We start from the raw sequence: 26,829 nt of genomic DNA, 5'->3' as shown, positions 1-26,829 counted from the left end.
AGATTGCAGACTCCCCTAGGGCATGGCCCTGCTTCTTGGTGGGGAGCCTTCATCTTCCTCAGTCCCCAGCTGGGTTCTTCACAGAGGAGGTCCTGTCCTAGGTCTGCCCCTGCCCAACACTAAGCCTCCTAGCAGAGGCTGGGCCTGGTCTTCTCCCTGCCCCAGGACTCAGAGGGGCTGGCCCATGAGACCCGCCTCAGGGAAGTGGAAGTGACGGCCCTTCTCCTGCACCTCTGCAGCCCAAGCCTCAGAATGCAGTCACCATTGCTGTGTCCTCCCGAGCCTTGTTCCGCATGGACGAGGAGCAGCGGATCTACATGGAGCAGGGCGTGGAGGAGTACGTGCGCTACCAGCTGCAACACGAGAATGAACCGTTCAGCCCCGGGCCGGCCTTCCCCTTTGTGAAGGTGAGCGGCAGTCCACTCCTGGGGGAGGGGGAGGGTAGGAAAAAGCACTTGCATGGGTGTTTGAGTAAGGAGAAAGGGCCCTCTGGGAGGATGCTACCCCACAGGAGCACGGCTTGGCTAGGGACAGAGCCATTGTGGGAAGAGGCCACCCCATACTCTGGACTAAGGCAGCCCCACACCAGGTAACGAACCATCTTGGTGAGTGGAGCACGGGCTGGATTTCAGCCTCCACTCACGCTTCCAGTGAGGCAGCCCTGAGCAATAATCAACCCGCCCAATGGCCGAGACGGGGCGGAGAAAGTCCATGTCCACTGATCTCACGCCAACTCTGGCCCCTGACCTCCCCTCTCCTCTCCCATCGTCCTCCCCAACCCTGGCTACCAACTCCAGCTATTAATTCCTGGGGGGTCTGAGCTGGAGGCCCCCCTCTCTCCCATCCAGGCTCTGGAGGCGGTGAACAAGCAGCTTCGAGAACTGTACCCCGACAGTGAGGACATCTTCGACATCGTCCTTGTGACCAACAACCACGCTCAAGTGGGTGTCCGTCTCATCAATAGCATCAACCACTATGGTAAGCATGAGGGGTCTGGCCATGGGACGCCCCTGCCAGACCCCTGGGGATGGGGCCACACCTCTGCCGGGTAAGGTTCTATGCCAACTAGAACCCCAAACCCAGTGGTGCACTGGTAAACTGGCTCTTTAAAAAAAATTGTAGCTTTGCCATTTTCAGGATATAACCATTCCCACTTATTATGACTTATTCGAAGCTACCAGCAGTTGAACAATCTAACTGGCTCAAAAAAATCCCAGGATGTTTAACATTCAGTTCTTGCAAGCCAATATAAGCCAGCTCCAGCACACCACCGCCCAGGCCCACTCCCTACGTGATCGGGCAGGGCACGTGCTGCCCCCAAGCCTCAGTTTCTCTATCTGCGATGGGGCTAAAGGCCTCACAAGGCTCCTGGGAGAAACAAGCGGTCATCAGAGTGAATGGGGCTTCATTCAAATTCTTCTTAAACAATCTTTATTGTTGAAAGTATTACAGATGCCCCCCCTGTTTTCCCCACTGACCCCTTCTAGCCCACACCCACGCCCCTCTAGTTCTTAATTGAAAGCAATTGACCCTCCAGAGCTTGTTTAAGTTGAAAAGAATGTTTTATCAGGTTATAGGAGTGTCTCTTAGAACCACAGGAAAAGCAGTAAATTGGGCCAGAAAGGCCTGCATCCCAGAACTGGAAATCTCTCCTGGGCCCCTTCTCTCTCTGGGCCACGCGAGCCCTTATCTGCTTCTCTACTTTGTTCTTCTTTTTTTTTCTCTCCTATCTCTTTTTCTCCCCAAACGAGGCTTCTCTGCTTTTCCTGAACATGGCCAAAATTTATAAATTTATAAGTCCTTGTTTTTTAGGAAACCAAGAGAGTCCAGTTGGCATTTTTTAAAAGATTTTTTTATTGATTTTTTTTTTTTGAGAGAGAGAAACATCGATGTGACAGTGCAACATCAATCAGTTGCCTCCTAACACTCCCACCAGGGATCGAGCCTGCAACCGGGCATGTGCCCTGACCGGGAATCAAACCATCAACCTTTCAGTGCATGGGACGATACCCAACCAACTGAGCCACACCAGCCAGACCACTTGGCATTTTAAAATCCTAATTTCAAATTTCTGGGAGCAGGAATGATCTTCAAAATATTTAACCACCATAGCCCTAGCCAGTTTTGCTCAGCAGATAGTGCATTGGCCTGCGGACCAAAGGGTCCCGGGTCGATTCCGGTCAAGGGTATGTACCTTGGTTGCAGGCTCCTCCCCCTGATCCTGTGCAGGAGGCAACCAATTGATGTGTTTCTCTCACATTGATGTTTCTTTGTCCTTCCCTCTCTCTTCCACTCTCTCTAAAAAAATCAGTGGGAAAATATCCTTGGGCAATGATTAACAACAACAACAAAAGTTAACCACCTGTGATGTATTCACCGAGTAATCAGGATAGACAGCACCTGTAGTGGCAGAGCCTGTCCAGAAGAATCCCTGCTGTGCCCGGCATTACCCCTTCATTGTAATTGTTCTGCGTGAGGGGTCGGGTAGTGTAGGGCTAAATTAGCCGCTAACTCAATGGGCTCAGAGCAACAGCCATTGACCAACTAGCAAATATTTTACAACTTGTGCAGGCATGGGTACTAGGTGACTATCAGCCCAGGCTGTGAGAGAATCTGATTGGCTCAGCTTGGATCAGGTGTCTGTTCCTAGCCAATCAGCTATGGCCAAGAGAGCCACTCATGGCTAGGGATCCACCTTGTGTAGTACTGTGACTCCCGGACAAGAGGATGTTACTGTGAGCCAGGAAATTGCTCCAGAGGTGATCATCCTCATTTCAAGGATGAAGGAGGGAGGGGCTTAGAGAGGGGGACTGCTGGCCTGAAATCACTCAGAGAATCACTCCACTGTCCCACCATCACTCAGAACCAAGATGGTGTCTATTGGAGATGGAGGGACCACTCTGAGGCCCTAAAGGTTGACCCAGGAATCACCGGAGTACAGTGGGGCCTTGACCTACGAGTTTAATTCATTCCGAGACCGAGCTCGTTAACTCAAATTACTCTATCAACTCAATGCAAAAAAGCCGCCGAAGATTTATTGGACAGGTCATAGGAATTACAAAAGGTACCCCTCTTCCAGTTACCATGGCAACCACTAGCACCTGCTCAGAGCTTTAGGATGAAGCCTAAAGGCCTCCCCTTCTGGGATCCCTTTGCCAGACTCCCCATATTCTCCCTCCCCAGTTTGACTCACCTTGATCAATGGCTTCTCGAACTTTTTCTGCATCAGCTGACAAGTAGAGGTTGGTGTGATAGGCCTTGAGGTAGCAGATGGGGCTATTCCCACCTGTCATGCAGAACCTCTCGATGAACAGGTCTGGGGAGGAGATAGAGAATATGGGGCCTTGACTTACGAGTGTCCCGACTAATGAGTTTTTTGAGATACCAGCTGTCTCTCGGCAGCTTTTTTGCATTGAGTTGATAGAGTAATTTGAGTTAACTAACGAGCTCGGTCTCGGAATGAATTAAACTCGTAAGTCAAGGCCCCACTGTATTCTCTATCTCCTCCCCAGACCTGTTCATCGAGAGGTTCTGCATGACAGGTGGGAATAGCCCCATCTGCTACCTCAAGGCCTATCACACCAACCTCTACTTGTCAGCTGATGCAGAAAAAGTTCGAGAAGCCATTGATCAAGGTGAGTCAAACTGGGGAGGGAGAATATGGGGAGTCTGGCAAAGGGATCCCAGAAGGGGAGGCCTTTAGGCTTCATCCTAAAGCTCTGAGCAGGTGCTAGTGGTTGCCATGGTAACTGGATGAGGGGTACCTTTTGTAATTCCTATGACCTGTCCAATAAATCTGAGAACAAGGCCCCCCTATTCATTATTGCCCATCTAATCCACTCTTCCACCCCCCTCCCTACCATGTTAAGGATGCTTTTACTCATCATCATCACCCAGGCTTCTGTTTCCATGGAAACCCTCCTTTCAGCCCAGAAAGCTACTCCCTTCTAGGAATCCTCCAGGTCAGTAGGAGTTCTGATTCCTGTGTGACCATGGGCAGCTTCTGACCCTGTCTGGGCCAATGGGGAGAAAATAAGTATCTAGTCCAGCGTGGGCAATGAGTGGGGTCTGGGAAATGGCCAGCATTCCAGCAGCTGAAGTGAGGTCAGGAGACCCAGCCACAAGTACTGACAAAGAGAACTGCCCTCCATGTGTCTCTTTCAAGGGGCAGTTTTGGGTGGTAGACCCAGCCTTGGTCCTCCAACAGGGTATGTATTCCTATTGCACATAGAAGAAAACAGGCTGGCAGGCCCCATTTCCTGAGAGGGCTCCTCAGGCTCAGCACTACTGGAAGGTTTATCAATCAACAGTGTATTCACTCTTCTCCATCATGGTGTCTCCTGCCTAGAAGCTTGGCCTCTCTCTCCCTGGCGCCTCCTCTCTGAGCTGCTGGGGCCTCTGGGAGACTATCTTTAACCAGGAGCCAGAAGCTATTTCCCTACACAGATGTCACACCCTCTGGTCGGGGCCTTGACACCGGCCTGCATGTGTGCCTCTATATGTCTGCAATTTGAGCTCAGGCTGGAGAGCAAGGGGTGGCAGGGGCAGGCCCTGCCCAGGGTGGGGTGGTTCGGGTTCATCTTGGCTCCATCATTGGCAGAGCTGAGTAGGTGCCTGGCCTGATGCCCAGGGCCTGGTCCTACAAATAACATCCTCAGGCTAGCAAAGTTGACACTGCTCGCCTCTCCCAAATCTCTGCCCAAGCCCAGCCCCTGTGATCCCAGATTCCTGAAGAGCAGGGCCGAGTGGCCTTCGGAGAGATGAAGAAGAAGGAATGGGCTGAGCTGCTGACCAGGTCTCCAGCCTCTAGCACTGGCTCTCTTGTCCAGTGTAGCCCTAGCCTGGAGCCTGGGTTTCCCACAGGCTAGGAGAGGCCCAGGGTTGCAGACAGTCTGTGCCACAGTCCCTGGAATTATTGCTGCCTCTCATGGCCACCCACGTTGCTTCAAGGAACCCAGAGTGGCCAGGCTGCCTTGAGAAGGGCATACCCGGGTGCCCTTGTGGCAGAAGACTGAGGGGGTGCCCACCCCGACTCCACCCCCGACGGCAGCCTGGGATCTCAGCCTCAGACAGAGCTGAAACATCCTTCATTTTACCTTGCCTCAGAGCAGGTGAGAGGCTTGCTGGAATCAACAGCAAGAGAGCGAGGCCAAGCCAGAGGCAGGGCCCCTTCCCAGCCCCCCTGTAGGCCTATATTAGGGGCTGTGAATAACTCCGGGAAGGATATCAGTGGCCTGGGGGACCCTCCCTTCCAGCCAGGACATTCCGATGGTACCAGCATGACCTTACTAGACAATAAAGCATTGTCATCCCTCCACACTGATTGATAAATGGCTCTTGTCCTGCGTCCTCTAAGTGCCCCACCCTGCTTCCTGGGACTCCCCCAGACCTTCCCACAAAGCAGCAACTAAAGGGAAACTCGGCTCAGGCCAGGGCCTCAGAGCAAAGGCCACCGTCCATTCTGATTGGCCAGGTGCTAAATATTCTGAATGTTAGCCCTCGTTAGCTTTGCTCTGAGTCCTGGGAGAGGCAGGTCAGACAAGAATAGCCCGAGCTGCCCTAGCTGGTTTGGCTCAGTGGATAAAGCGTCAACCTGCAGACTGAAGGGTCCCAGGTTGGATTCCGGTCAGGGACAGATGCCCGGGTTGTAGGCTCGATCCCCAGGAGGGGGGCATGCAGGAGGCAGCTGATGGGTGATTCTCATCATTGATGTTTCTATTCCTCTGTCCCTCTCCCTTCCTCTCTGAAATCAATACATACATATTTTTAAGAAGAGCTTGAGCTAGCCCTCTCCTGGCCCCAGGCAGCTGAGGCAGGCATCAGGGGGCCCCTCTTGCCAGGATAAAGGCAGACAACCTTTGCCTCTCTCTGCCCAGGGATCGCAGCGGCCACCATCTTCAGCCCCAGCAGGGACATGGCTGTGTCCCAGAGTCAGCTGCGCGTGGCCTTCGACGGGGACGCTGTGCTCTTCTCGGACGAGTCGGAACGCATTGTCAAGGCCCATGGGCTGGACAGGTTCTTCGAGCATGAGAAGGCCCATGAGAACAAACCCTTGGCCCAGGTGCTTCACAAACTCCCCAGAGCCCCTGAGTGGAGCCAGGTGGCTCCGCAGAACCTGTCCTTGGCTGGAACCAAACTCTGAGCTTGACCCAGAACCCAGCCAGGTCCCCTCACCAAGCCTCCAGCCTTCATCCCTCTCACCTGAGCCCTGGCACCCTCAGTGAGCGTCTACCCTCCCACTGAGCCCCTGTTCCCCTCACTGCAGTCCCATCCTCTCTCTAAGCCCCTCTCGGAAGCCCCTACCGCTCCTTTGCTGCTCGTAGCTGAGGTTTTCATCCCCTTCTGGAAGTCCCCATCCCCTCTCTGAGGTCTCCATCCCTCCTCTAAAGTCCCCATCGCACTCGGAACGCCTCACCTCTCCCTCTGACTCCGCCATCCTCTCTCTGGAACCCCCATTCCCTCTCTGAGGCTCCCCCGCCCTCTGAGTAGGCTCCCCTACTCCCCTCACTGGAGGAAAGGAAACGCTGGGCTGGGCCAGGGAGATCCACTGGGTGTGGGGTCTGGAGCAGCCCCTCTGCTTTGGGCCACACCAGCCCTAACCACCTCCTGCCACCCACCCCTTGGCAAGGGGCTCAGGGACCCTCACTCACTGTCTAACTGCTCAGGTGTCTCCCTGAGAGCAGAAAAGGCCCTAAAGCCTGCTTGAAATTCCTTGGGGCCGGAGCTGTTGGGATTCCCTAGTTCTCCTGGGAGCTCCTATTTGTGCTTTTAACAAAAATCCACATCATCCCAGAGTCCCTCTCTCCGACTGCTCAGCAGGCTCCAGCCGTGGCCCCTGGACATTCATCCCACCTCCATTCTCACCAGTTCCCTCCGGAACCCTTGGGAATCAGGGCAGGACAGTCTTCCCACCAAGTGGTAGGCAGAGCGGGAGACCACTGCTGGCTCCAGCCACCCATAGGCGAGGGGGCTCCAAGACCGCAGCCCACCTGTCCTTATTTCCAGCTGCTGCTGTGCTTTTCTTCTCTACCACCCTCTGGTTCTTTATTCACTGTCCTCATTCATCGTTCCCGGCCATGTAGAGAGCAAATCCTTTCCCTGACCCTAGAGACACAGAGCATGGCGCCCCGAGCCAGCTGCACGTTGGTCTGTCTGTCCGTGTTGTTTGCAGCGGGACTCCATTCTGCCTGGAGGGTGCCCAGGCTGTGGTTGCTAAATACTTCTAATATCCTCCCTGCTGGTGAGCACAGAAGGTCATACTATGGAGCTGTAGGACAGACACCCATGTACCCGAGGGGCACACGGAAGGACATACATAGGAACAGCTCTCCTGGCACATTTTTCTGGCACAGTCACCCCCAATCACAGCGGCACAGATACCCACACCGCCGTAGGTAGCTGCAGTCCCACTGATGCGCACAGTGACCTGAGCAGGCATAGCAGGACCGGGAGCTGTGGGGACCTTGAGAAGCTTCCCCACCCCAAACATCAAGACACGAGTGCTTCAGGGAAGAGCCCAGCTGGAAAGGGGGCCCAGGTCTGGGAGAGGGGTGAGCTCACATCTCCCCTTGCCTTCTCGTAGGGACCCCTAAAGGGCTTTCTGGAGGCCCTGGGTAGGCTGCAGAAGAAATTCTACTCCAAGGGCCTGCGGCTGGAGTGCCCGATCCGCACCTACTTGGTGACGGCTCACAGTGCAGCCAGTTCTGGGGCCCGGGCGCTCAAGACCCTGCGCAGCTGGGGCCTGGAGACAGATGAAGCCCTGTTCCTTGCGGGCGCGCCCAAGGGCCCCCTCCTGGAGAAGATCCGCCCTCACATCTTCTTTGACGACCAGATGTTCCATGTGGCTGGGGCTCAGGAGATGGGCACAGTGGCCGCCCATGTGCCCTACGGTGTGGCACAGACGCCCCGGCGGACTGCGCCTGCGAAGCAGGCCCCAGCGGCACAGTAGCTGAGCCCACAGTGCTCCAGGCACAGCTCCCTGTCACCCTCCCACATGCCGTCCACTGGACCCTTCTCGGCCTACCGCACTGCCTCGCTGCATGTCTGCCCTCATCCCTGGGAGGGAGGTGCTGGTACGCAACTCTGCAGACTGGGCCGGCATCTCACCAGCCCTCACTTGGGGCCAACACTGTCCATGATGCTGGCGAGGACACTAAGACCGCAGCTGGATTTCAGGGGAAGTTGATGGAGGGTCAGAGGAGCCAGGGTGCCTCAAAAGGGCTTTGGGGTGAAAACCAGCTCGGTGTCGTGCCAAGAACTCTGCTTTGAGGGAGAAGAGATCTGGCCTCTAAGCTCAATCCTGGCATTAACGGCATAACTTTGAGCGAGTCCCTCCCTTTCATGGGGTTCAGGTTCCCCATCTTTTAGGTGGTTTTCAAAATCGCCTTCAGCTAAAGAACTTGGCTTTCTAAGGTTGCCCTCTTTAAAGGAAGCATTCTGTGCCAGGGCTGCCACTGGTCTACACGCCCCTTTGCACAGGTTATGGAAGGAGGCTACAATGAATTATGAAAAGAAGGCCCTTTCTCTGGGCTGGCCACTCCCACGCGGGGGTACACAGTTACATTAGCAGGACATAAGCGGGATGTCAGCCCCCATTGGCTCCTCAGCCCAGAGGCCTTTGTCAACTGGGCAAAATGCACAATCGTCCACAGCCACCCTACCTATAATTTTACACATTTGGAAACCACTGGACAAGATGACCCATTTGCTTCTGAGGATCCTCTAATCTGATCCTCAAATCAGGGGCAGCTGCCAGGCCTGCCCCGTCTGGGAAAGGAATGGGGGAGTGAATTACACCTGCATGCAAACTCTGGTGTAGCCAGCAGGGGGCACTGCAGGCACTTCCTGGGGAGCCGCTTTAGTAGCCGCCTGCCCACTGCTTCCTTTGCTTTTGCTCTTAGCCAAAGTTCAGCTGTTCCCGCCTGCCAACCCCTTCACCTCACTCCCTCAGTTATTGTATCCTGCTGTGTCGCCAAGCAGCCTGCCTGTAGGGAGTATTGGGGTTTACTGTGTGGGCCCAGGGGAAGAGAGCTCAGTGGCTGAAGGGGGAGGCTGTCCAGGCTGAGATGATGTGGGATGTGTGAGGAGGTCTGGTCTGCGGCAGTGACCCGTTAGAGAGGAAGGAGCTGAAATTGCACTGGAAGATTCCCCCGCTATGGGAGTGTAGTGGAGGTAATGAGCTCCCCGTCACTGGGATGCTGTGCAAGGGATGCCCTCTGAGGTACACCTGTGAACCTCCACCCTTGCAGGAGCCCCTGCAGCCCCTTCGTCACCACTTCCGGGGTAGAATTCTCACTGCCTGATGGCAGCCTCCTCCTTTGTGACCAGCCATGCTCTCTGCAGGGGTGGTGGCACCAATGGCTGGCCCCTCAGGAAGACCCAGAGGTGTGAGCAGACATCTGTATGGGGGGCTGATCGCCCGGCTCCTGGGGGGCAGTCCTAGCTGTGAGCAAGCACTTTGTGAGGAAAGCCAAAGGTACCAGCAAAGTGGGCAGGAGCCTGGAGGTGTGTGCGGGGGAACTAGAACACTTGTGGGGGCAGGAGAAAGGAGTGAAGAGCCATCAGGGGCCTGACCTTTGTCCTTTTGAGAACTCAGCTCACGGTCTGAATGGGCAGATTCTGGGTCATGTAGGGCGGGGCAGTAGCTGCAGAAAGATCATCAGGAAGGAGGAAAGAGTAAGCACACAGGGTGGTTCTGTATTGGAGCAACAGTTTGGGCCAGAATCGAAGTGCTGGGCCGAGCTGTTGCTATCGGCTCCTAGAGGCTGGTCCTGCGGGGGAAGGGCCAGGCTGTGCCGAGCGCCCCGGGCAGATGCCCAGCACTGACTGCCTTACCAGGGGAAGGGCAGGGGATGAAGATGTCTTTGCACGAGTTCATTTTCATGCAGTCAGGACCTTTTTGGGCAACAGAGGAGGCCTCAGGGCAGAGCGTTTGGTTTTGAGCTTCTTCCTCTACCCATGCTCCAAGCCCAGCCATGGATACCGTGAGACCGAAGAGGGAAGGAGGAGGTCAGTGAGCTCAACCCAAGTCACCTTTGATCTTGGCTGAACCACAGAAACATCTGCTCACCACCCCTCGGGTCAGAATCACCCCCTTGGATGAGCCTCCAGGGCCCCAGAACCAGCAGGCGTTAGGCTGCATGACCAGGGTGGACATGTGCACTGTGAAGACAGCACCAGATGTCACCTAATTAAGATAAACCCCAGGGATTCTGGGAGCCAAGAAGTCCTGCCCCCAGGACCTAATGATAAACACCAATGATTCTTCTAGGTCTGTCAGGAAGCAGGAAAATAGGATGCTGGAAGCAAAAGATAAGGTGCAGTAAAAGCCTGGATTTCACTGGAGCCACCATTAATAGACATAGACAGCCATGGGCAGTGAGAGACAGTCGGGTCCCAATTCTATTATTGCAACCATAAATGAGCATCTCAGGCCTGGAGAGAGAGCTTTCAGAGGCTGGAATAAAAGGCCAGACGTTCTGAGGACAGGGCAGGCTCGGGCAGCAGCCAGACACACCTGATTGTTTCACAGGTGAGGAGGAGCATTCAGCAGGCAAATGAAAAAGCCAGGTGAGCACCAAAGCCGCAGGCCCAGCCTGTTCTGCAGCTCGGGGGGCGCAGAGACCGCAGCTCCTGGCATGCTGGACCCCTGTTGCCAAAAGCACCGCAGCCCAGCAAGTCCTGCAGAACTTGCCCGGGGAAATGCTTGCCAACAAAATGCCAGGCCCGTTGGAAACTGCCCCTTAGCAGAAAAACAGAAGCCCTGTTACTAAGCACTGAGACTGCTAAGATCGTTGCCAAACAGCCCCCTCCCCTTCCCGAGAGCCCAATGAGAAGGTGGGGACATAGCAGAAATGCCAGGAGACACCAAAACCAGCAAGAAGTTCAAACCCAAGATGGATCTGGCATTGTAATGACATTCAGCTGGTATGCACCAGTCCAGACAAACTGGTGCTTAAAATATAGAAATGTGCCCACGGCCGTTGGTAAAGGGCTCTGGCCGGGGTCCCTGAGTGCCCCTGAGTGGCCTCAGTTGTCCTGGCCCCTCCACTGTGACTGCTCCCTGTTCCCACGATCCAGTGAAAGGGGCTTCTTAGGAGGCGTGTGGAGGTGGCTCCAGCGCGATGGCCAGTGCGCGCCGCTTGGTGGCGCCCGTGCCGGTTTAGAGAAGGAAAGCGACAGTCACATAGCTAGTGAGCGGCAGCACCGGGACTCAGGCTGACATCGGGGCCCAGGCTCTCAGCCATTTTGCCGCATGACCCATACATGTGCATAGAGAGGGCAATAGAAGCTTCATAACAGAGGAGTTCACCTGACAGTCCTTTAATATATTGGTCTCCTGCATGTTAAAATGCTTAATACACTTGAGTGGGTACATTTTGGTTATAGCTTCCTAAATAGCTAAGAAGAATTGATATTAAAGCCAAACATTTGCAGAGCCCCTGGAGCACCTCAAACAACCCCCAAGTTCTGAGGAACCCAGTTTGAAGACCCTGAATTGGGCTAATGCAGGGTTGGTAGACCATGGCTCCTTGGGCCAAAGAGAGCCCACTATCTGTTTTGTTGTTGTTTTTATTTTTTTATTTTTTATTTTTTTTTAAATATTTTTATTGATTTTTCACAGAGAGGAAGGGAGAGAGATAGAGAGTTAGAAACATCGATGAGAGAGAAACATCGATCAGCTGCCTCCTGCACATCTCCCACTGGGGATGCGCCCGCAACCCAGGTACATGCCCTTGACCGGAATCGAACCCGGGACCTTTCAGTCCGCAGGCCGACGCTCCATCCACTGAGCCAAACCGGTTTCGGCTGTTGTTGTTTTTAAACAACAAAAACCTTTTACTGGAGCACGGCCATTTCTATTTGTTTATGTGTATGTGCGGCTGCTTTCACACTACAGCAGCAGAGCTGAATTATTTCAACAGAGAGCGTGGAGCTGAAAATATTTATCTGGCCTTTTACTGAGAAAGTTTGCTGACCCCTGAGCTAAGGAGAACACCCCCAGCCTGCTCTTCAGTGGGAAAGACCTGCTCTCATGCACCTAAGCACTCAGAGGCAGAGGCTGGCTCCACTGCCCAGGGGAAAGCATGTGGGGGTACGTGCCCACCTGTGGGCATTGTTGGGGCTGTAGAGTCTCATGGGTACTAGCTAAGTACCTCGATGTTAAACACAGCAGACCCTTGTCCTCTGAGAAATCAAGATTTCAAGTTAGACTACATTCAACTGACCCTAGCCCGTTGTAATTCAAAATGTGGTTGATTTGACCGGAGTGTGCCCTCCCAAGCTGATGGGTGAGGGGCAGGAGCAGGTCCAAAGTGAAGTGCCCACTGTTGACTTCAGTTCTCAGATCTCACAGGGCACCCCTATGCTCTCGGGGGAAGCAAGTGCGTGCTCTTCACAAGGACGGTCCCAGGGAGGGCTTTAGCTGGCTCAGGAGTTACTGATCTAGTGAGAGAGAAAACGCCAGTGAAATGAGGAATGGCAGTTCTTGTGCTGTGAGGTGTGGGCAAGAACACACATACCCTCATGATGGAATTGCGTAGCAGGAGGAACCTGCCCATCTAGGGATTTACGGAGGCTCCAGGACCCACGGCAAGAATGACAAGTGTGGAAGCCATGGTTGCTGTCGCTGTTCCATCGTGATACTCTTCTCCGCTCGGCCCAGACTCGGCCTCAGAATCCTCCTCAACCCAGCACGCCTGGCAGCAGCGACCAGGGGGTTGGAGTGGGCATGAAAGTCGAAAACGTATTTTGCCATCCCCATTGGATATTGCTTCGGACGGGGCATGCAAGGCCCGGAATGCTTATTTTCAGATGTTGTAGTTCGACTCTGAGATGACCGGGATCGCATCCCACTTGGGCAGAATACAAAGAGGGAGAATGGCCGCCTGTTGTTGGCGGCTTCTTAGGTGTGTCTGAGATGCAGTGTCCTTGGTTTCACCTTCTTCAAGCGAAGTGCAAACACCCCTCCCGCCAGTAGGTGGCACTGCAGGCCCGCACTCAGCTGCTTGTGGTAGTAATAGTGGTTTTATTTGCTGGTTACTTTTCTCTCCTTCCATAGTACTTGGTGCTGTGCTGAACTCTGGTGCTTTAGGTGCTCTGAAAATGTGTGTCAAATGTAGCTGCCTGATGAGCTATTTGCTTTTACCAACAAACGCCATGATTGTGTGTATGGACACACTCAATGTGTATCCGAGGATGAAAACTGTGCATTGTATGCATGTTTATGAGGTGTGTGTAATGGGTCAGATATCTCTGCTGACAGCGTGTGTGTGTGTGTGTGTGTGTGTGTGTGTGTGTGTACAGGATGATTTTCTGTTGACTAAGGGTCCTGGGCCCCACATACTGATGGCCGGCCCTGCTTCCTGAGGCTAGTTCTGGCTATTCCTATCATCTCATGGGCATTTGCGCATGTGCAGCATGGGTACTGCTGGGGCCAGGCCTTTTCTCTTTCTCTCTGGCTTCCCCCCTCTGGCCAACAAGGTCTTGCCTCCTAACACTCCGTCTCTCACCCCTCCCCTCTGCAGCCCTGAGAACTCCTTACCATTTCTACCTGTTCCCCCCTTCCCCTGACAGTCCGGGGCTAACATGTACAGTGGGGAAGACTGCACTGCACAAACCCAGACGGAGCCATTCACACTATGACATGAGGGTTACCTCCTCGGCACCTGCACAGCCTGCTGTGCACAGCTGCCCGGCTCATCTCATGGCCATGGACCGAACAGCTGCCCTCTTCACTGCACCCCAGGCCCCCCTCCCCCCTCCCCGCAGCCGAGGCAGGGATTCCTTCCTCTGCTTGGGTGTTCTCGTCTGGCCCAGAAGTTATTTACCCTTGGCCTCGGTCAGGAAGCACCTCCCTGATGGGCCATCCCTCAGAGGCCTTTGGGATTCAATTTATGAAAGTGAAATATGGCTGGCAACATTTCAGTTACTCGTCTGTGAGGCAAACCGAAGCTCTGCAGACTGGAGTCACTGACTCCCACACTCCTGGCCTTCCTGGGCCAGCTGTTCAGATGGGTCTGCCGTGGGATTGGGGTAAAGGCCTCAGGGCTAGACTTACAACTGCCGCTCAATAGGAAATCAGGACATCACCACAGACGGATGCCTGGGCCAGGTCCCAAAGCAGACGCCTCCAAGGGCCAGGCAGGAAACGAAAGTGAGCAAAGAGGGCTGGGCAGGGTTTTTGGTGAAATGGAGAAGACATACTCTGGTTGACATGGTTGCTGTCGTGTGGGCTGGTGTTGCCGGATATTTTGCCCCATTTTTCAAGAAGAGCTACAAATCTGGACTTTTAGATGTTGGCAACTATTTTGAGTTTAGAAAACAGTGTGCAACCAAATAAAACAGGCCTTGTAAATCTGGCCCTTCAGTCTCTAATTAGCACCCTCTGGCTCAGGCCCAATGCATTGGTTTTTTCAGAACCGAGTAACTGAGTGTAAGGATATTACACTCAGACTCACAGAGTTTGGGACCTTTAAGGGACCGTAGAGATTACCTAGTTCATCCCTGTGTGTTTGAAACTGTGTACATATAAACTTCTTTATTAACGTAATGACATACATATAATTAGCTTCTAGTTTTCTACTTAAAAGCATCTCAGCACCCCCAACTCAGAGCAAGATTTAAAATGAAGCCTCTGTATGTAGTATGTTTGTATCTACCTGTCAGCAGCCCTATTTTGTGCCATTTGCTTAATGGTAGCTCTACCTCTATCTTTTGCAAACGTGAGCTGCCCTGGTCTTCCTTCTAACCTAACGTCCATGTGTCGCTTTTTATGGCCAACCTCCTAAGTGCCTCCTTAAACAGTTGGAGCACATGCTTCCTCATCCGTGGGCCTTCCCTTGCCTGGGGCTAGATAACACTGCTCCTTCATTCCCAGCTTTGCCCCCTCTTGGCCCACTATGGCCGTCCCCAGCCCCCAGCTTGGTCTGGCTCCGCAGCATTTAACTGGTCACATGATAAAGGGTGCTATGTGCTTGTCAGTGTGGATCCCTCTCACTCCTCATGCTTGTCCTAGACCTTAATTTTACAACATGGGCTTCTGCTTCTTAAAAGCCATTCAAATAAATAGAAGACATTTAAAAGAAGCATATATTGTCTCGTTTTCTCCCCCCCGCCCCTTACAACTGTATTCACAGACTGGCTTACGGTCCCCTCAAGAAATGCCAATGGGGACACACAGAGTGAGCAGGCCTGAGGTGAGTTCCATCCATGGGTGCCAGCGTCTCTCTGTAGACCCCCTTGCTCCACGTGAAGAGCACCCTGAGGGGAGGTTCCACGGTGACGGCAGCCTGAGCCCATCAGAAGACAAGCTCCCCCGGCAGTGCTCTTGGCGTGGACTCCAAGTCCCTATCTGGACCTACCAAGGTGGGGGCTGGAGTGGGAGGAAGAAGAGGAGCTAAAAAAGGATGTGAGATGGAGGAGGAAGCGGGTGACTCAGACTCCAGCCTCAGCCCTCACGGAATCCTTCTTCCTGCCCGGCAGCCCCCTCCATAGCCCACCCAACCTGGGGCCAGTGTGTCCACACCGACCTGTCCATGACCACATTTCTCCTGCCACCCCCTCCACCTCCACCCGCTGAGGCTTGTCAGGGAGCATCTCAAACACCACTTCCTCAGCGAGGCTCCCTCAACCCTTGCGTATCATGAGATCACTTCCTCCCTTGGGCAATATGTAAGTCCATGGTCTTTCTCCCGCAGCCCAAGGCTCATCTCCAATTTCATTTCGGTGTCCTCCAGCCCTACCGTCAATAACTGTGCCTATAACTGAGTGATTGAATTCAGGGCTGATAGGACTGGGTCAGCTCGTTGCGGCCAATGTCATTTCAGAACTGTCATTCTGAGCAATATTGTAAAATATTTTGCATATTTTTCCTAAAAAGATCACCAAAGAGTCATGGCCTATTTGGGTGGAAAACCAAAGGCATGAGAGTCTTAGTCATCTGTTGCTGTGTGATAAATTACTCCAATATTTAGCAACTTAAAACAATAAACATTTCTTTTTTTAAATATATTTTATTGATTTTTTACAGAGAGGAAGGGAGAGGGATAGAGAGTTAGAAACATCGATGAGAGAGAAACACCGATCAGCTGCCTCCTGCACACTCCCCACTGGGGATGTGCCCGCAACCAAGGTACATGCCCCTGACCGGAATCGAACCTGGGACCCTTGAGTCCACAGGCTGACGCTCTATCCACTGAGCCAAACCGGTTAGGGCGCAATAAACATTTCTTATGTCACAGTCTCTGTGGGCTGGGAATCTAGGAGTAGCTGTGCTGAGTGGTTCTTGCTCAGACTCTCCTGAGGTTGTTGTTAAGCTGTCAGCAGGGGCTTCAGGCATCTGAAGGCTTGACTGGGGCTGGAGGACCCACCTCCGAGAGGGCGCGCTCCCGTGGCTGACGGCAGGTGGCCTCGGTGCCTCGCCACAGCGTTGCCTGAGTGTCCTCGTGACATAGCTGTTGGCTTCCCTGGAGTAATCCAAGAACAAGCAGGCAAACTTGCTTTAAAAAACTGTCTTTTATGACCCAGCCTTGGAAGTGATGTTATATCACTTCTACCTTATTCTATTGATCACACAGTCCAACCTGATACTCTGTGGGAGGGGACCACACACAGGTGTGAGCCCCAGGCATTAGAGCTAATCAGAGCTCATCTTGGAGGTTGGGCCCACATACTATTATACCCCTACCAGCTTGGCATCACTTATCCACGTTTCTCTTACCCATTCCCCTGCCTCCAGTCAATATGAGACCCAGCCCTAGCCGGTTTGGCTCAGTGGATAGAGTGTTGGCCTGTGGACTGAAGGGTCTGGGGTTCGATTCCGGTCAAGGGCACATGCCTGGGTTGCGGACTTGATCTCCAGTAGGGGGTGTGCAGGAGGCAGCCAATCGATCTCTCATCATTGATGTTTCCATCTGTCTCTCCCTCTCCCTTCATCTCTGAAACTGATAAAAATATATTTTTAAAAAAATATATGAGACCCAAATGTGCCTCCTTGATTGTCTGGCCTGAAGTCCCCCACCTTCCACCCAGGCACCAGGAATAAGGAGAAATGTGATTCCTCATCCATCTCCTTTCTCCCACCTCCCGTCCAGCAGATTCTTTCAGGGGCCCTGGGGTCACCTACTTGAGAACGTCATGGAAACTTTGTGTTCTGAGATGTCTTAGTCTCCACGTGGAGTTTTTATAATGTCCAAAGGCCAGCGGAACCAAAGCTGCTTACACTGGTTTGTAGCCAATGGACCATGTCTAAGGTGAGGGAGAGGGCAGGGTGGTGGGAGGGACGATGGGAGGGGTGGTGGCCCAACACCCTCTCCTGCCCAGGCCGCCAGTGCCGTAGCCAAATCCTCTACTTTCTGACGTGACCTTGGACTGTATTTGGGAGCAGAACCCCCTCAGCCTGGTAGAGATGGGACTGTGGCTTGGAGCATTGGGGGTGCAAAAATTGTGGGCACAATTCTTTCTCCTCCTTTGTGCCCTCCCTTTTCAACTTGCAGAGCTCTTCCAAGACCTGGGAGCTATGTATTCTTTTCTTTTGCTATCACTGGTCAGTTTTACTTGCCACTAAGTCATTAAAAATTTTTTATAACAGGTAACTCAAGGATAAAATGACAAAGTCACATAACAGTGAATAGAAAAGATTCATTCTAAACACTTCATACAAATCATTGAATTCTCACAATAACTCTATGAAGTAGGTACTATTATTATCCCCATTTTAGAGATGAGCAAACTGAGGTCCAGAGAGGAAAAGTAACTCACCTAAGATCCATAGCTAGTAAGTTGCATGGCTTGATTTAAACTCAAGTTGTTGGGGTCTAGGGTGTGTATCTAAATGCTACACTATACTGACTCTTTCATGTATATGTATATATATTATTGATTTGAGAGAGAGAAAGAAACATCAATGATGAGAGAGAATCATTGATCTTCTGCCTCCTGCACACCCCCACTGGGTATCAAGCTCACAGCCTGGGCATATGCCCTGTCTGGGAATTGAACCATGAACTCCTGGATCATAGGCCAATGCTCAACCACTGAGCCACACCGGCTGGGCCATGTATATTTTTAAGATAAAACACACATAAGAGAATGATCCTCAAGGGCAGTACAAGTAATTTTCTGCCATTTAGGGAAAGTTTGGTTTTTAATGGGTACCTCTATAAGAAGCAGGGCCATCTTCCCAGGGACCAGAAGACGGGTACCCCTCATCCCACTGTTTTTGGACCTGGGCAGTGAAGGCATGAGTGAGACATTCTCACCTACCTCTTGCCATGGTGAACACCAAGTCTTAGAGAGCGGAAGCAGCTTGTCTGAGGACACACACTAGTAGGTGCAGAAAGAAATTTAATGTCAGGGTATTGCTCCAAATTCAGCACTATTCCCTCTGAAACACCACATTCCACCCAACTTCATCTGAATCTTCTTCTTTCATTCATCTGGCAAAGTCCCTTTAGGAGCCTCGTGAAGTTCTTTGTGGTTAAAGCTCACCCCAGTTGCCCGCACAGAGCAGCCGCAGCCCAAGGGTGTGAACTTGTCACCTGCTTGCTGGGCTGGCTGACCTTGCAAAACACATATCCTGTGCAGCTGCCAGGAGGCACATTACTCATATTTGCCTTCAAGAGAGCCAGCTGCTAGGACTGTCATTAGCCAACGGCCTCCAGCTGCTGCACCTTCAGATCCGAAGATAGCATGTTTTCCCATCCGGGACTGGGCACAGTGGGGACACGGAGCCGGGCTATTTCTGCCCTCCATGGGGCTCCTGCAATGGGCAGTCTTGACTCTGGGCCTGACCAAGACGTTCTCAGAGCTGCACTGCAGTCTGAGGCTCTTTCTATCCATCCTTCCTTCTCCCTCTGAAGATAGGTGTCGACCTCCATCATGATCAAAAGGCTCTTCTTGTTTACTCTCGCTCCCTCCCTCTCTCCTTAGAGTGGTTTCCTCAATAAATCTCTTACCCCTCTAATTGGCCTTAGCATCTGTCTTTAGACCTGACACCAGAGACCCTCTCTGGGTCATAGGGCCCACAGCCATCTGCCCCCTCGGATAGCTTGTACCTAATGGGCTTACAATTCTTCTTCATTACTAAGAGGTGGAATAGGAGTGTGATTCCCCTCTCAGCATCAGGGGACAGGGTGCAAACCAATTCCAGCACAGCCAGAGGTAAGAACAGCTGCTTCCCAAGTCCAGGGCTCCCACCCAACCCATGCCCTGCCTCGAGCCCATTGTCATTTCCCAGCTTCCGTGCCCTCCACCCAATAGGGGAAAAGGGTCTCAGAGCCTTGGACTCTAGGGTAAGAGCCCTGAGTTCAATCTGGTTTCTACTGCTGACTTCCCTTCTCTGGGCTTCAGTTTTCCCCATCTGTACAGTGGGACTTTGGCTTGGTTGGCCTGGGTGGGGAAAGGGAGATCATGGCTGTTTGGGGGTTTTAAAAAATACCTTGGCAGCTGGTAAGCTACTTCGTCTGCCTGTTAAGACCAGACCTGATGCCCAGCTGGTGTGGCTCAGTGATTGAGCATCAACCCATGAACCAAGAGGTCACTGGTTGGATTCTCAGCAGGGCACATACCCAGGTTGTGGGCTTGATCCCTAGAAGGGGGTGTGCAGGGGCCGACCAATGTTTCTCTCATATTGATGTTTCCATCTCTCTATCCCTCTCCTTTACTCTCTCTCTCTCTCTCTCTCTCAAAATAAATAAAAACATTAAAAAAAAAAAAAAGACCAGACCTGGTGAGAAGCTCATGTGGCAGAATCAGGGCAGGGCCAGGCCTAAAGTCAAGTCCTGATTATGCTTGGACACCACGGGTTATGGGGTGCTGTGCCTGGGCTCCTAAGAGTGGCCATCAGCCCCAGAAAGGACAGCTCCCTGGGGAGCCACAGTCAGGGAAGGTAAGTAGACAATAGCAATATGTTGAGGTCAGGCTACTCTAGAGGAAATCATGAGAGTACAAGGAGGCAGTACTAGTACCCGCGGGAGTCTGGACAGGCTTCCTAGAGAGGGACTTTTGTTTTGGGCTTTGAAGGCTGAGTAGGAGTTTTCCAGATAAGGGCTTTCAAGGCGGACTGAATACAGACTCAGAAGCGAGAACCTCTGCTGTGTGATCTAAAAATATGTGAGAAATGGAGGACTAGGGTGGAGATCAGGGAATGGTGAGAAAGTGAGCTGTGCCCAGACCTTGAAGGCTCTCTAATAAGGTCAAGATTCCACAGCCTTCACTATTACATGTAGGAGGTGGATGCTACTCTTACTTTCAATTTACAGATGAACAAACCGAGGCCCTGAGAGACGGAGAGGGGCTCTGATAGGAATGCAATGGGCAGTGTCAGGACCCAGGTAATCTCAGGAGCCAGAGGCCAAGCCATCTTCTCATTGCATGGGCAATGCCCAGGACAGCCCCCCCCCCCTAACCCCCACGGCCATCTGACATCAGCGAGCATGGCTTCCTCAGCCCCTCTCCCTCCTCCATCCCAGTGTCCTTGTCTGTGCTGACGTCATGTGCACAGAGACAGAAATCTGTGGAGATTCCGGAGAGGCCAGAGTGTGGGAACCAGGACAGATGCTGCTGGCGCTGCCCCAGGGCCGAGAAGCCTCTGGGCGCTGCCAAGGGGGCTCTGGAATGTGTCTGAGGCCGCTGGTTCCCTCCACGGCAGCCCCCACCCCCACCCCAGGCCTGGGAAAGCTGGGGAGGCTCTGATCGCCCACCATCATTTGGGCCTTGAGCAGCCTATGGGGGCCTGTGCTGCCTGCACACAGGAGTATATGTGCATCGAAACAGCTGGGCCAACCAGCCAGTCTGCTCTCGGGGGCCCTGAGCTGGGGCCACCAGACCCCCAAAGAGGGAGCATGACCCTCATGAACTCTGCAACCCAGGGATGGAGAAGGGGACCAAACCGATACTGTCCACCACCTTCCCTGGAGAAGGCACGCAGGAGTGTGTGTGTGTTGGGGAGGGGGAGGGGAGACAGGGGCAGCCAGACAAACAGACACAGACAGATGGTCCCACCCCCACCCAGTGGGCCCCAGGGGTGGCTGTGCACCGCCTGTTCATCACATGTGGCTCACAGCAGCTGCACATTCCGTCAGAGACCAGCTGTGGTGGCAGCTGGGGAGGTGGGGAGTGAGCGCTATGGGTCCCAGGGGAGCAGGGGAGGAGGGCAAGGGGAGGACAGGAGGGCCTGGGAGAGCAGGGGTCAGGGAGGGGGTGAGGACAGGAGGCTGAGATTGTTCTCAGGATACAGCACCAAGCGGGAGCGTGGTGATGGGAATGCCTGACATCTGCAGGCCCCGTCGATGCGGGCCTTGGCGCAGGCGGCTGGGGGTGGGGTGTTCTGGAACAAGCCCAGCACACCCGGGGCTAGGTCTTGGCACAGAGCCGGACCAACAGAAGTGTAAGGAGAAACATTGGGCAGTTGAATATACGGGCCCAAAGCTCAGAAAAGGGTCTGTATTGGAGATAGCAATTTGGGAATCACTGGCTTATTACAGGTAAAGCCATGGGAGTAGATGAGGCTCCTAAGGAGGAAATGAATGGAAACAGGCTCAGTCACACGCGAACATTACACTCTAAACAGCCGGCACTGCTCCATGCATCTTACCTCATTTCATCCTCACAACAAGCCTACGTGTTGTTAGGATCACATTTTACCAGTGAGAAAACCACGGCATAGAAAGGCCTCTCTTACTCGGGCTCACCTCCTGCCTTACTGTGGGGCTCCAGGCTGTTTCTGCCCTTCTCCGGGTCTGTGTCCCCAGACACAAAGGGAGGGCCAAGGCTCTGCAGAGGGTAGACTGAGTGGCCCCAGGTGCTCCAGGCCTCCCCCCCTTCCCCCCCCTCAGGATAGTCCCTAGTGCAGTGATGGCGAACCTTTTGAGCTCAGCGTGCCAGCATTTTGAAAAACCCTAACTTAACTCTGGTGCCGTGTCACATATAGAAATTTTTTGATCTTTGCAACCATAGTAAAACAAAGATTTATATTTTTGATATTTATTTTATATATTTAAATGCCATTTAACAAAGAAAAATCAACCCAAAAAATGAGTTCGTGTGTCACCTCTGACACGCGTGTCATAGGTTCGCCATCACTGCCATAGTAGGACTCTGTGACTGTTTGCCCGGGGCCAGGCACCACCTCCTCCACAAGGAAGGTAGAGGCCTTTGCAGGCCCCCAGCTCCCCTCCCTATCACTAGTCACTTGGTCAATGTTTATCAAACAGCTACTATGTGCCAGAAACTGCCAGGCACAGAGGAGACGACAATGAGCAAACCCACCCTGGTTCCTGCCTTCACGTGCTAGAGACAGACATAAATGATCGCACCATTAGCAGCTGCCAACCACTGCCCCGAGCAGGTCTGTGCCAACCATCCTCTCCTCTGGGACCCCGGAGAGCCCCACCACCCAGCAGGCAGAGGCTCAGGGCCTGGCCTAGCAGAGGTCCCGGTTTCAGCATACGGCCCACAAGCAACCCAACCATTTGGAGCCCAGGTCTTGTCAGTTTAGTAATATGAATACCAGCCCCGAGGGAAGACAGGGTTGACCTCGTGTGGGAGCCAGGGATTGAGAAAGTTCGCCGGAGCTGAAACTTGCCCTTGAAAATCTCTTCCTGCTCGCTCACGTCAGGGTTGGGGGAGGGGAAGGGTGGGGAGGGCAGAGGGCCCCTCTCTGCCTCCCTCCCTTGGGACTGAGGCTGACTGCCGCTCCTGGGCTCTCCTCTGCCTACTCCTAACCCCCTCTCATCAGCAAGCAAATCCCCGCTGAGACCCGCTGGCCTCTGGAGCTGCCTTTTGTGCCCTCTCTCACTTTCCTGCCCCTTCTCCAAACCTGCTTCTCCATCCTCCCTCAGACACTTCCTGATCCATGGATCGGGCCCCTGCTTCTGCCTCCTCCATCCATGCCAAGGCTTCTGTGACCTCCTGATTGTACACCTTCCTCTCAGAGCCCCTGGCCTGGGGATCAAGCCTTTATTCTTGGCCTTCTCTGGCCTGGGCCCCTGGTGCTCCATTCTTACCTGAGTTTCCGCCTCCTTCCCACGGTTTCTCTGGCTGCTGTTCCCAGGCCTGTCTGCTGGGTTCTCCTGCTTCTGGCTCTGTACTAGCTCCTGGTGATATCGCATGTTCCCATGGCTTCAGCTACCAGCCACCAAATCTCTGCTGCAGCCCAGGCCACTCCGGGCTCTCCTCCTGGGTGTCCCCTGGGTCTCACAGACAGCATGGCCACACGGAACGTCTCACCCTCTGCTGTGTTTCCCATTGGTACTGTCACCTGCGCCCACTCAGTCACCCAGACAGGGCCCCCAGCATGACTCGGGTCTGTTCCCTCTTCATCCCCTTTGCACCAGCCCCAAATGCCAGGCTGTTGCATGAGTCTCCTGATTGGTCTACCCCACTCGAATGCATGATGCAGTGGCTTCCAGCATGAATGTGGGTGCCAGCCTGCCTGCTTAGAGTCCCAGTTCTACCACTTGCTAGCTGTGCCATCTTGGTGAGTTACTTAACTTCCCTATGTCTCATTAAATGAGATAATAATAATAATAGGTTGTTGTGAGGTTTAAATGAGTTAATGTGATCTGTCTTCTCTGCGCTGGGAGCAGCTCCCCTCATCCCCTGGAATGTGTGCCTGCACCGTTTGTCTCCACGCCTCCTTGGTCAGGAGCCCCTCCCAGCGAGCCGCTCACTGGTCACTGTCTGCAGTGGTGAAACACCAGCGGCACCGGCAGGTGAGAGCCTCGGCAGCTTGGCCGCCCGCGTCCCCTGGCCCTGCTTATTTCTAGCCGCAGCTTCCAAACCAGCGCCACTTCAAGGGACATTGACACAGCAGCCAAGTGCATTGGGGCTGGGGCTGGAATTGGGACTGCGTTTGGGAGCCTCATCATCGGTTATGCCAGGGACCCTTCTCTGAGCAACAGCTCTCCCACGCCATCCTGGGCTTCGCCCTCTCAGAGGCCATGGGGCTCTCTTGCCTGCTGGTGGCCTTTCTCGTCCTCTCCGCCATGTGAGGGAGCTGTCTCCACCCCCATCGTTCTTTCTCCCGTGTCTTGTCCGCCCTGTGTGTTCCTTTTCCTATATGTCCCAGGCAAGTCCCAGGAAAGTGGTTGGCTCAGGGTTGGACAGAAGGAAGACAAATAAATACTGTATTAATAAGAAAAACAAACAAACAAAATGAGTTAATATATATCAAATAGTACCATGCCTGGTACATGGTAAGTGCAATAAAATTTTATTTTTGTTTTATTGACTTATTTATTTTACAAACATGTTAAGTGCTTACTATGTGCTAGACACTTTGCTAGGCACTACGGGGCATAATAATGAGCAACAAAAGTGATTCCTGCCCCCCCGAACTTGACAGTCAATGTGGAAGCCTCTTCATAAGAGTCCCATGGAGCGATGGTTTCCTGGTGTTTGGTCAATGCCCCACTCTTTCCCATCTGAAAAATGAAACAGAGCAAAAGCAAACACAGCCTGGATTCCACATCTCCCTCCAGCTATTCCCATGGTGCACTTACCCACCAGTCAAGCTTCTCAAATGAGTTTATTCTACCAGCAGGTATTTATTGCACACCTACTACATGCCAGGCACTGTGCTGGGTGCTGGAGAGTCAGCAGTGAACAGAAGAGAAGTCTCTACCCCAGTGAGTTTATCTTCTGGAGGGGGACAGGGACAATAAACAAACGCATCAACATGTATAATATCAACGATAGTGCTAGATCAGTGGTTCTCAACCTGTGGGTCGCGACGCCTTTGGCGGTCAAACGACTTTCACAGGGGTTGCCTAAGACCATCCTGCATATCAGATATTTACATTACAATTCATAACAGCAACATTACAGTTATGAAGTAGCAACGAAAATAATTTTATGGTTGGGTCACAACACGAGGAACTGTATTTAAAAGGCCAGAAGGTTGAGAACCACTGTGCTAGATGCTGTATAGTGAGATAAAGTGAGGTGGGGGACGCAGAGTGACTGGGGGATTGGCAGCTATTTCAGATAGGGAGTCAAAAGAGTCCTCGCTGAGGATGTAATATTTGAGCAAAGACCGGCATGGAGTGAGATAGTCCGAGAAGATCTGGGGAGAGGATTCCAGTGTTAGTATATGTCCCGCCGAAGCGGGTGTCAGAAGAGGGTTCCCGCAGAAGGAGCAGCAAATGCCACAAGCACCAACTAATGGAATGGCCGGAAGGCTCTCCTGGCTGAGTGAGCAAGGCAGGGGCAGGGCCAGCTCAGGGGACCAGACATTGGTACACGCTGAACTGTCCCAGCATAGTTATTAGTATTCCCTCCTTTCACTTTCAAAGGCGGCCCAGGTTTAGATGATAAATTGTATGGTCACCCTACACATAGGCCATGGGAAGCAGTGGATATTCTATGCTCAATATGATGGGAAGCCTTTCAAGCAGGAAGTGACAGAATCTGACTGACGCTTTAAAGGATAATGACCAAGTACTGGAGACACTCTTCTGGCTCCTGTAACTCCCCCTCCTGCTCTCCTCCACCTCCTTGCTGTTCCTCCATCTCCTCTCACAGCTCTTTCTCTTCTGCTCAGTGTCTAAATCTCCCAGTTTCTCCGGACCAGTGATTCTCAACCAGAGGTGATTTCTCCCCCAGGGAACATTTGGTATGATCTAGAGACTTTTTTTTTGTTAATCCTCATCCGAGGATATTTTTTCCCATTGCTTTTCAGAGAGAGAATGAAAGGAGGGCGGGGGAGGTATGGGAGGGGGGCAGAGAAAAACATCCATGTGTGAGAGACACATTGATTGGTTGCCTCCCACCCAAACCACAATTTGGGGTGGGGAGCAAACTCACAACCAAGGTACATGTCCCTGACCCGGGATCGAACCTGAGAGCCTTCAGTGCACAGGCAATGCTCCAACCACTTAGCCACACGGATCAGGGCTGGAGACATTTTTAATTGCACAACCGAGGCAGGTACTACCAGCATTTAGTGGATAGAGGGGGTGGAGGTGGGTGTGGGGTGAGGGTGTGGGCAGACCTGAGAGTCTGCTGTCATCCCCAAATGGGACCGCTGATGTTGACTGGCTCTGGCCAAGGTCCCCCAAGACCTGACTTGATGGTGGTGGTGGTGGTGGTGGTGGTGGTGGTGGGTCTCTGGGAATCAGTTCCCAGGTCACCAGCTTCCGATCTGGCCTGGGAGGCCAAGAGGACAAGAGAGGGCTCATTCTGAAGCTGCAGCAGGCCTCAAAGGGGGAGCAGGGAGGCACCTCCAGCCCACCCTCAACACACCAAACTGTTCACTCAGTGGGTGCTCCAGCCCCTAGGGAGGGGGACTCACAGGAGATTCACCTGCCATATCCTGGGCCAGTACCTCAGAGGAGTCCCCAAGGCTCGGAAGGAAGCAGGCGGGAGCATCCTGGGAGGGGACTTCACGGCCAGGGAGATGGGAAGGCAGGCTGCACGTGGCAGGGCAGAGACCTCCCGCCTTTGACTCACCCGCCAGGACCCAGGAAGCCACCCCTTCATCTGGAGAATGGGGTTGGTCGTCTGGGAAGGACTGCTCTTTCACCCCCACAGCAAGCCCTGCGTGGGGGGACACTTGATTGTGGTGGCAGGCCCTCCTCCACACATGTCCACAGACACAGCCCAAGTGCACACACACACACACACACGCACACACGCACACTCCACTTGCTTTGGACCCCCATGGGAGAAGCTGCTGGGGGATTCTTGTCCAGGATCAGGCCACAGCCACCCACCAACCCTCACCAAACCAGACGTGTTGGCCGCACCCAGAACACCAACGCCGCCGGAGCCGGTGGGGTCGACCTTGGCATAAGCTGGGGCATCGCCGCGGAGCGGCGCCTCCCCAGA

General features: G+C 53.2%; 1 protein-coding gene across 1 annotated transcript; it reads left to right on the top strand.

Moving 5' to 3' along the window:
* Positions 1–244: 244 nt before the first annotated feature.
* Positions 245–8,398, top strand: NT5C1A (5'-nucleotidase, cytosolic IA). The gene is made up of 5 exons (XM_014541603.1): positions 245–407; positions 849–978; positions 3,513–3,635; positions 5,877–6,061; positions 7,583–8,398. Exons 1-5 carry the CDS (start codon positions 294–296, stop codon positions 7,946–7,948), a joined length of 918 nt encoding a protein of 305 aa, XP_014397089.1. The 5' UTR covers positions 245–293; the 3' UTR covers positions 7,949–8,398.
* Positions 8,399–26,829: the final 18,431 nt, after the last annotated feature.

This window comes from Myotis brandtii, unplaced genomic scaffold (assembly GCF_000412655.1).
Source record: "Myotis brandtii unplaced genomic scaffold, ASM41265v1 scaffold274, whole genome shotgun sequence".
In the NCBI taxonomy this organism is placed as follows: domain Eukaryota; kingdom Metazoa; phylum Chordata; class Mammalia; order Chiroptera; family Vespertilionidae; genus Myotis; species Myotis brandtii.
Note: the sequence above shows the minus strand (reverse complement) of the source record. Positions and strands in the feature narration are given on the sequence as shown.

Bases quoted from the DNA above. Each gene is read 5' to 3' on its own strand.
- NT5C1A (XM_014541603.1), top strand. From the start codon at position 294: ATGGACGAGGAGCAGCGGATCTACATGGAGCAGGGCGTGGAGGAGTAC. The intron at 979-3,512 runs GTAAGCATGAGG...TCTCCTCCCCAG, and splicing joins CAATAGCATCAACCACTATG to ACCTGTTCATCGAGAGGTTC. The intron at 6,062-7,582 runs GTGCTTCACAAA...GCCTTCTCGTAG, and splicing joins AGAACAAACCCTTGGCCCAG to GGACCCCTAAAGGGCTTTCT.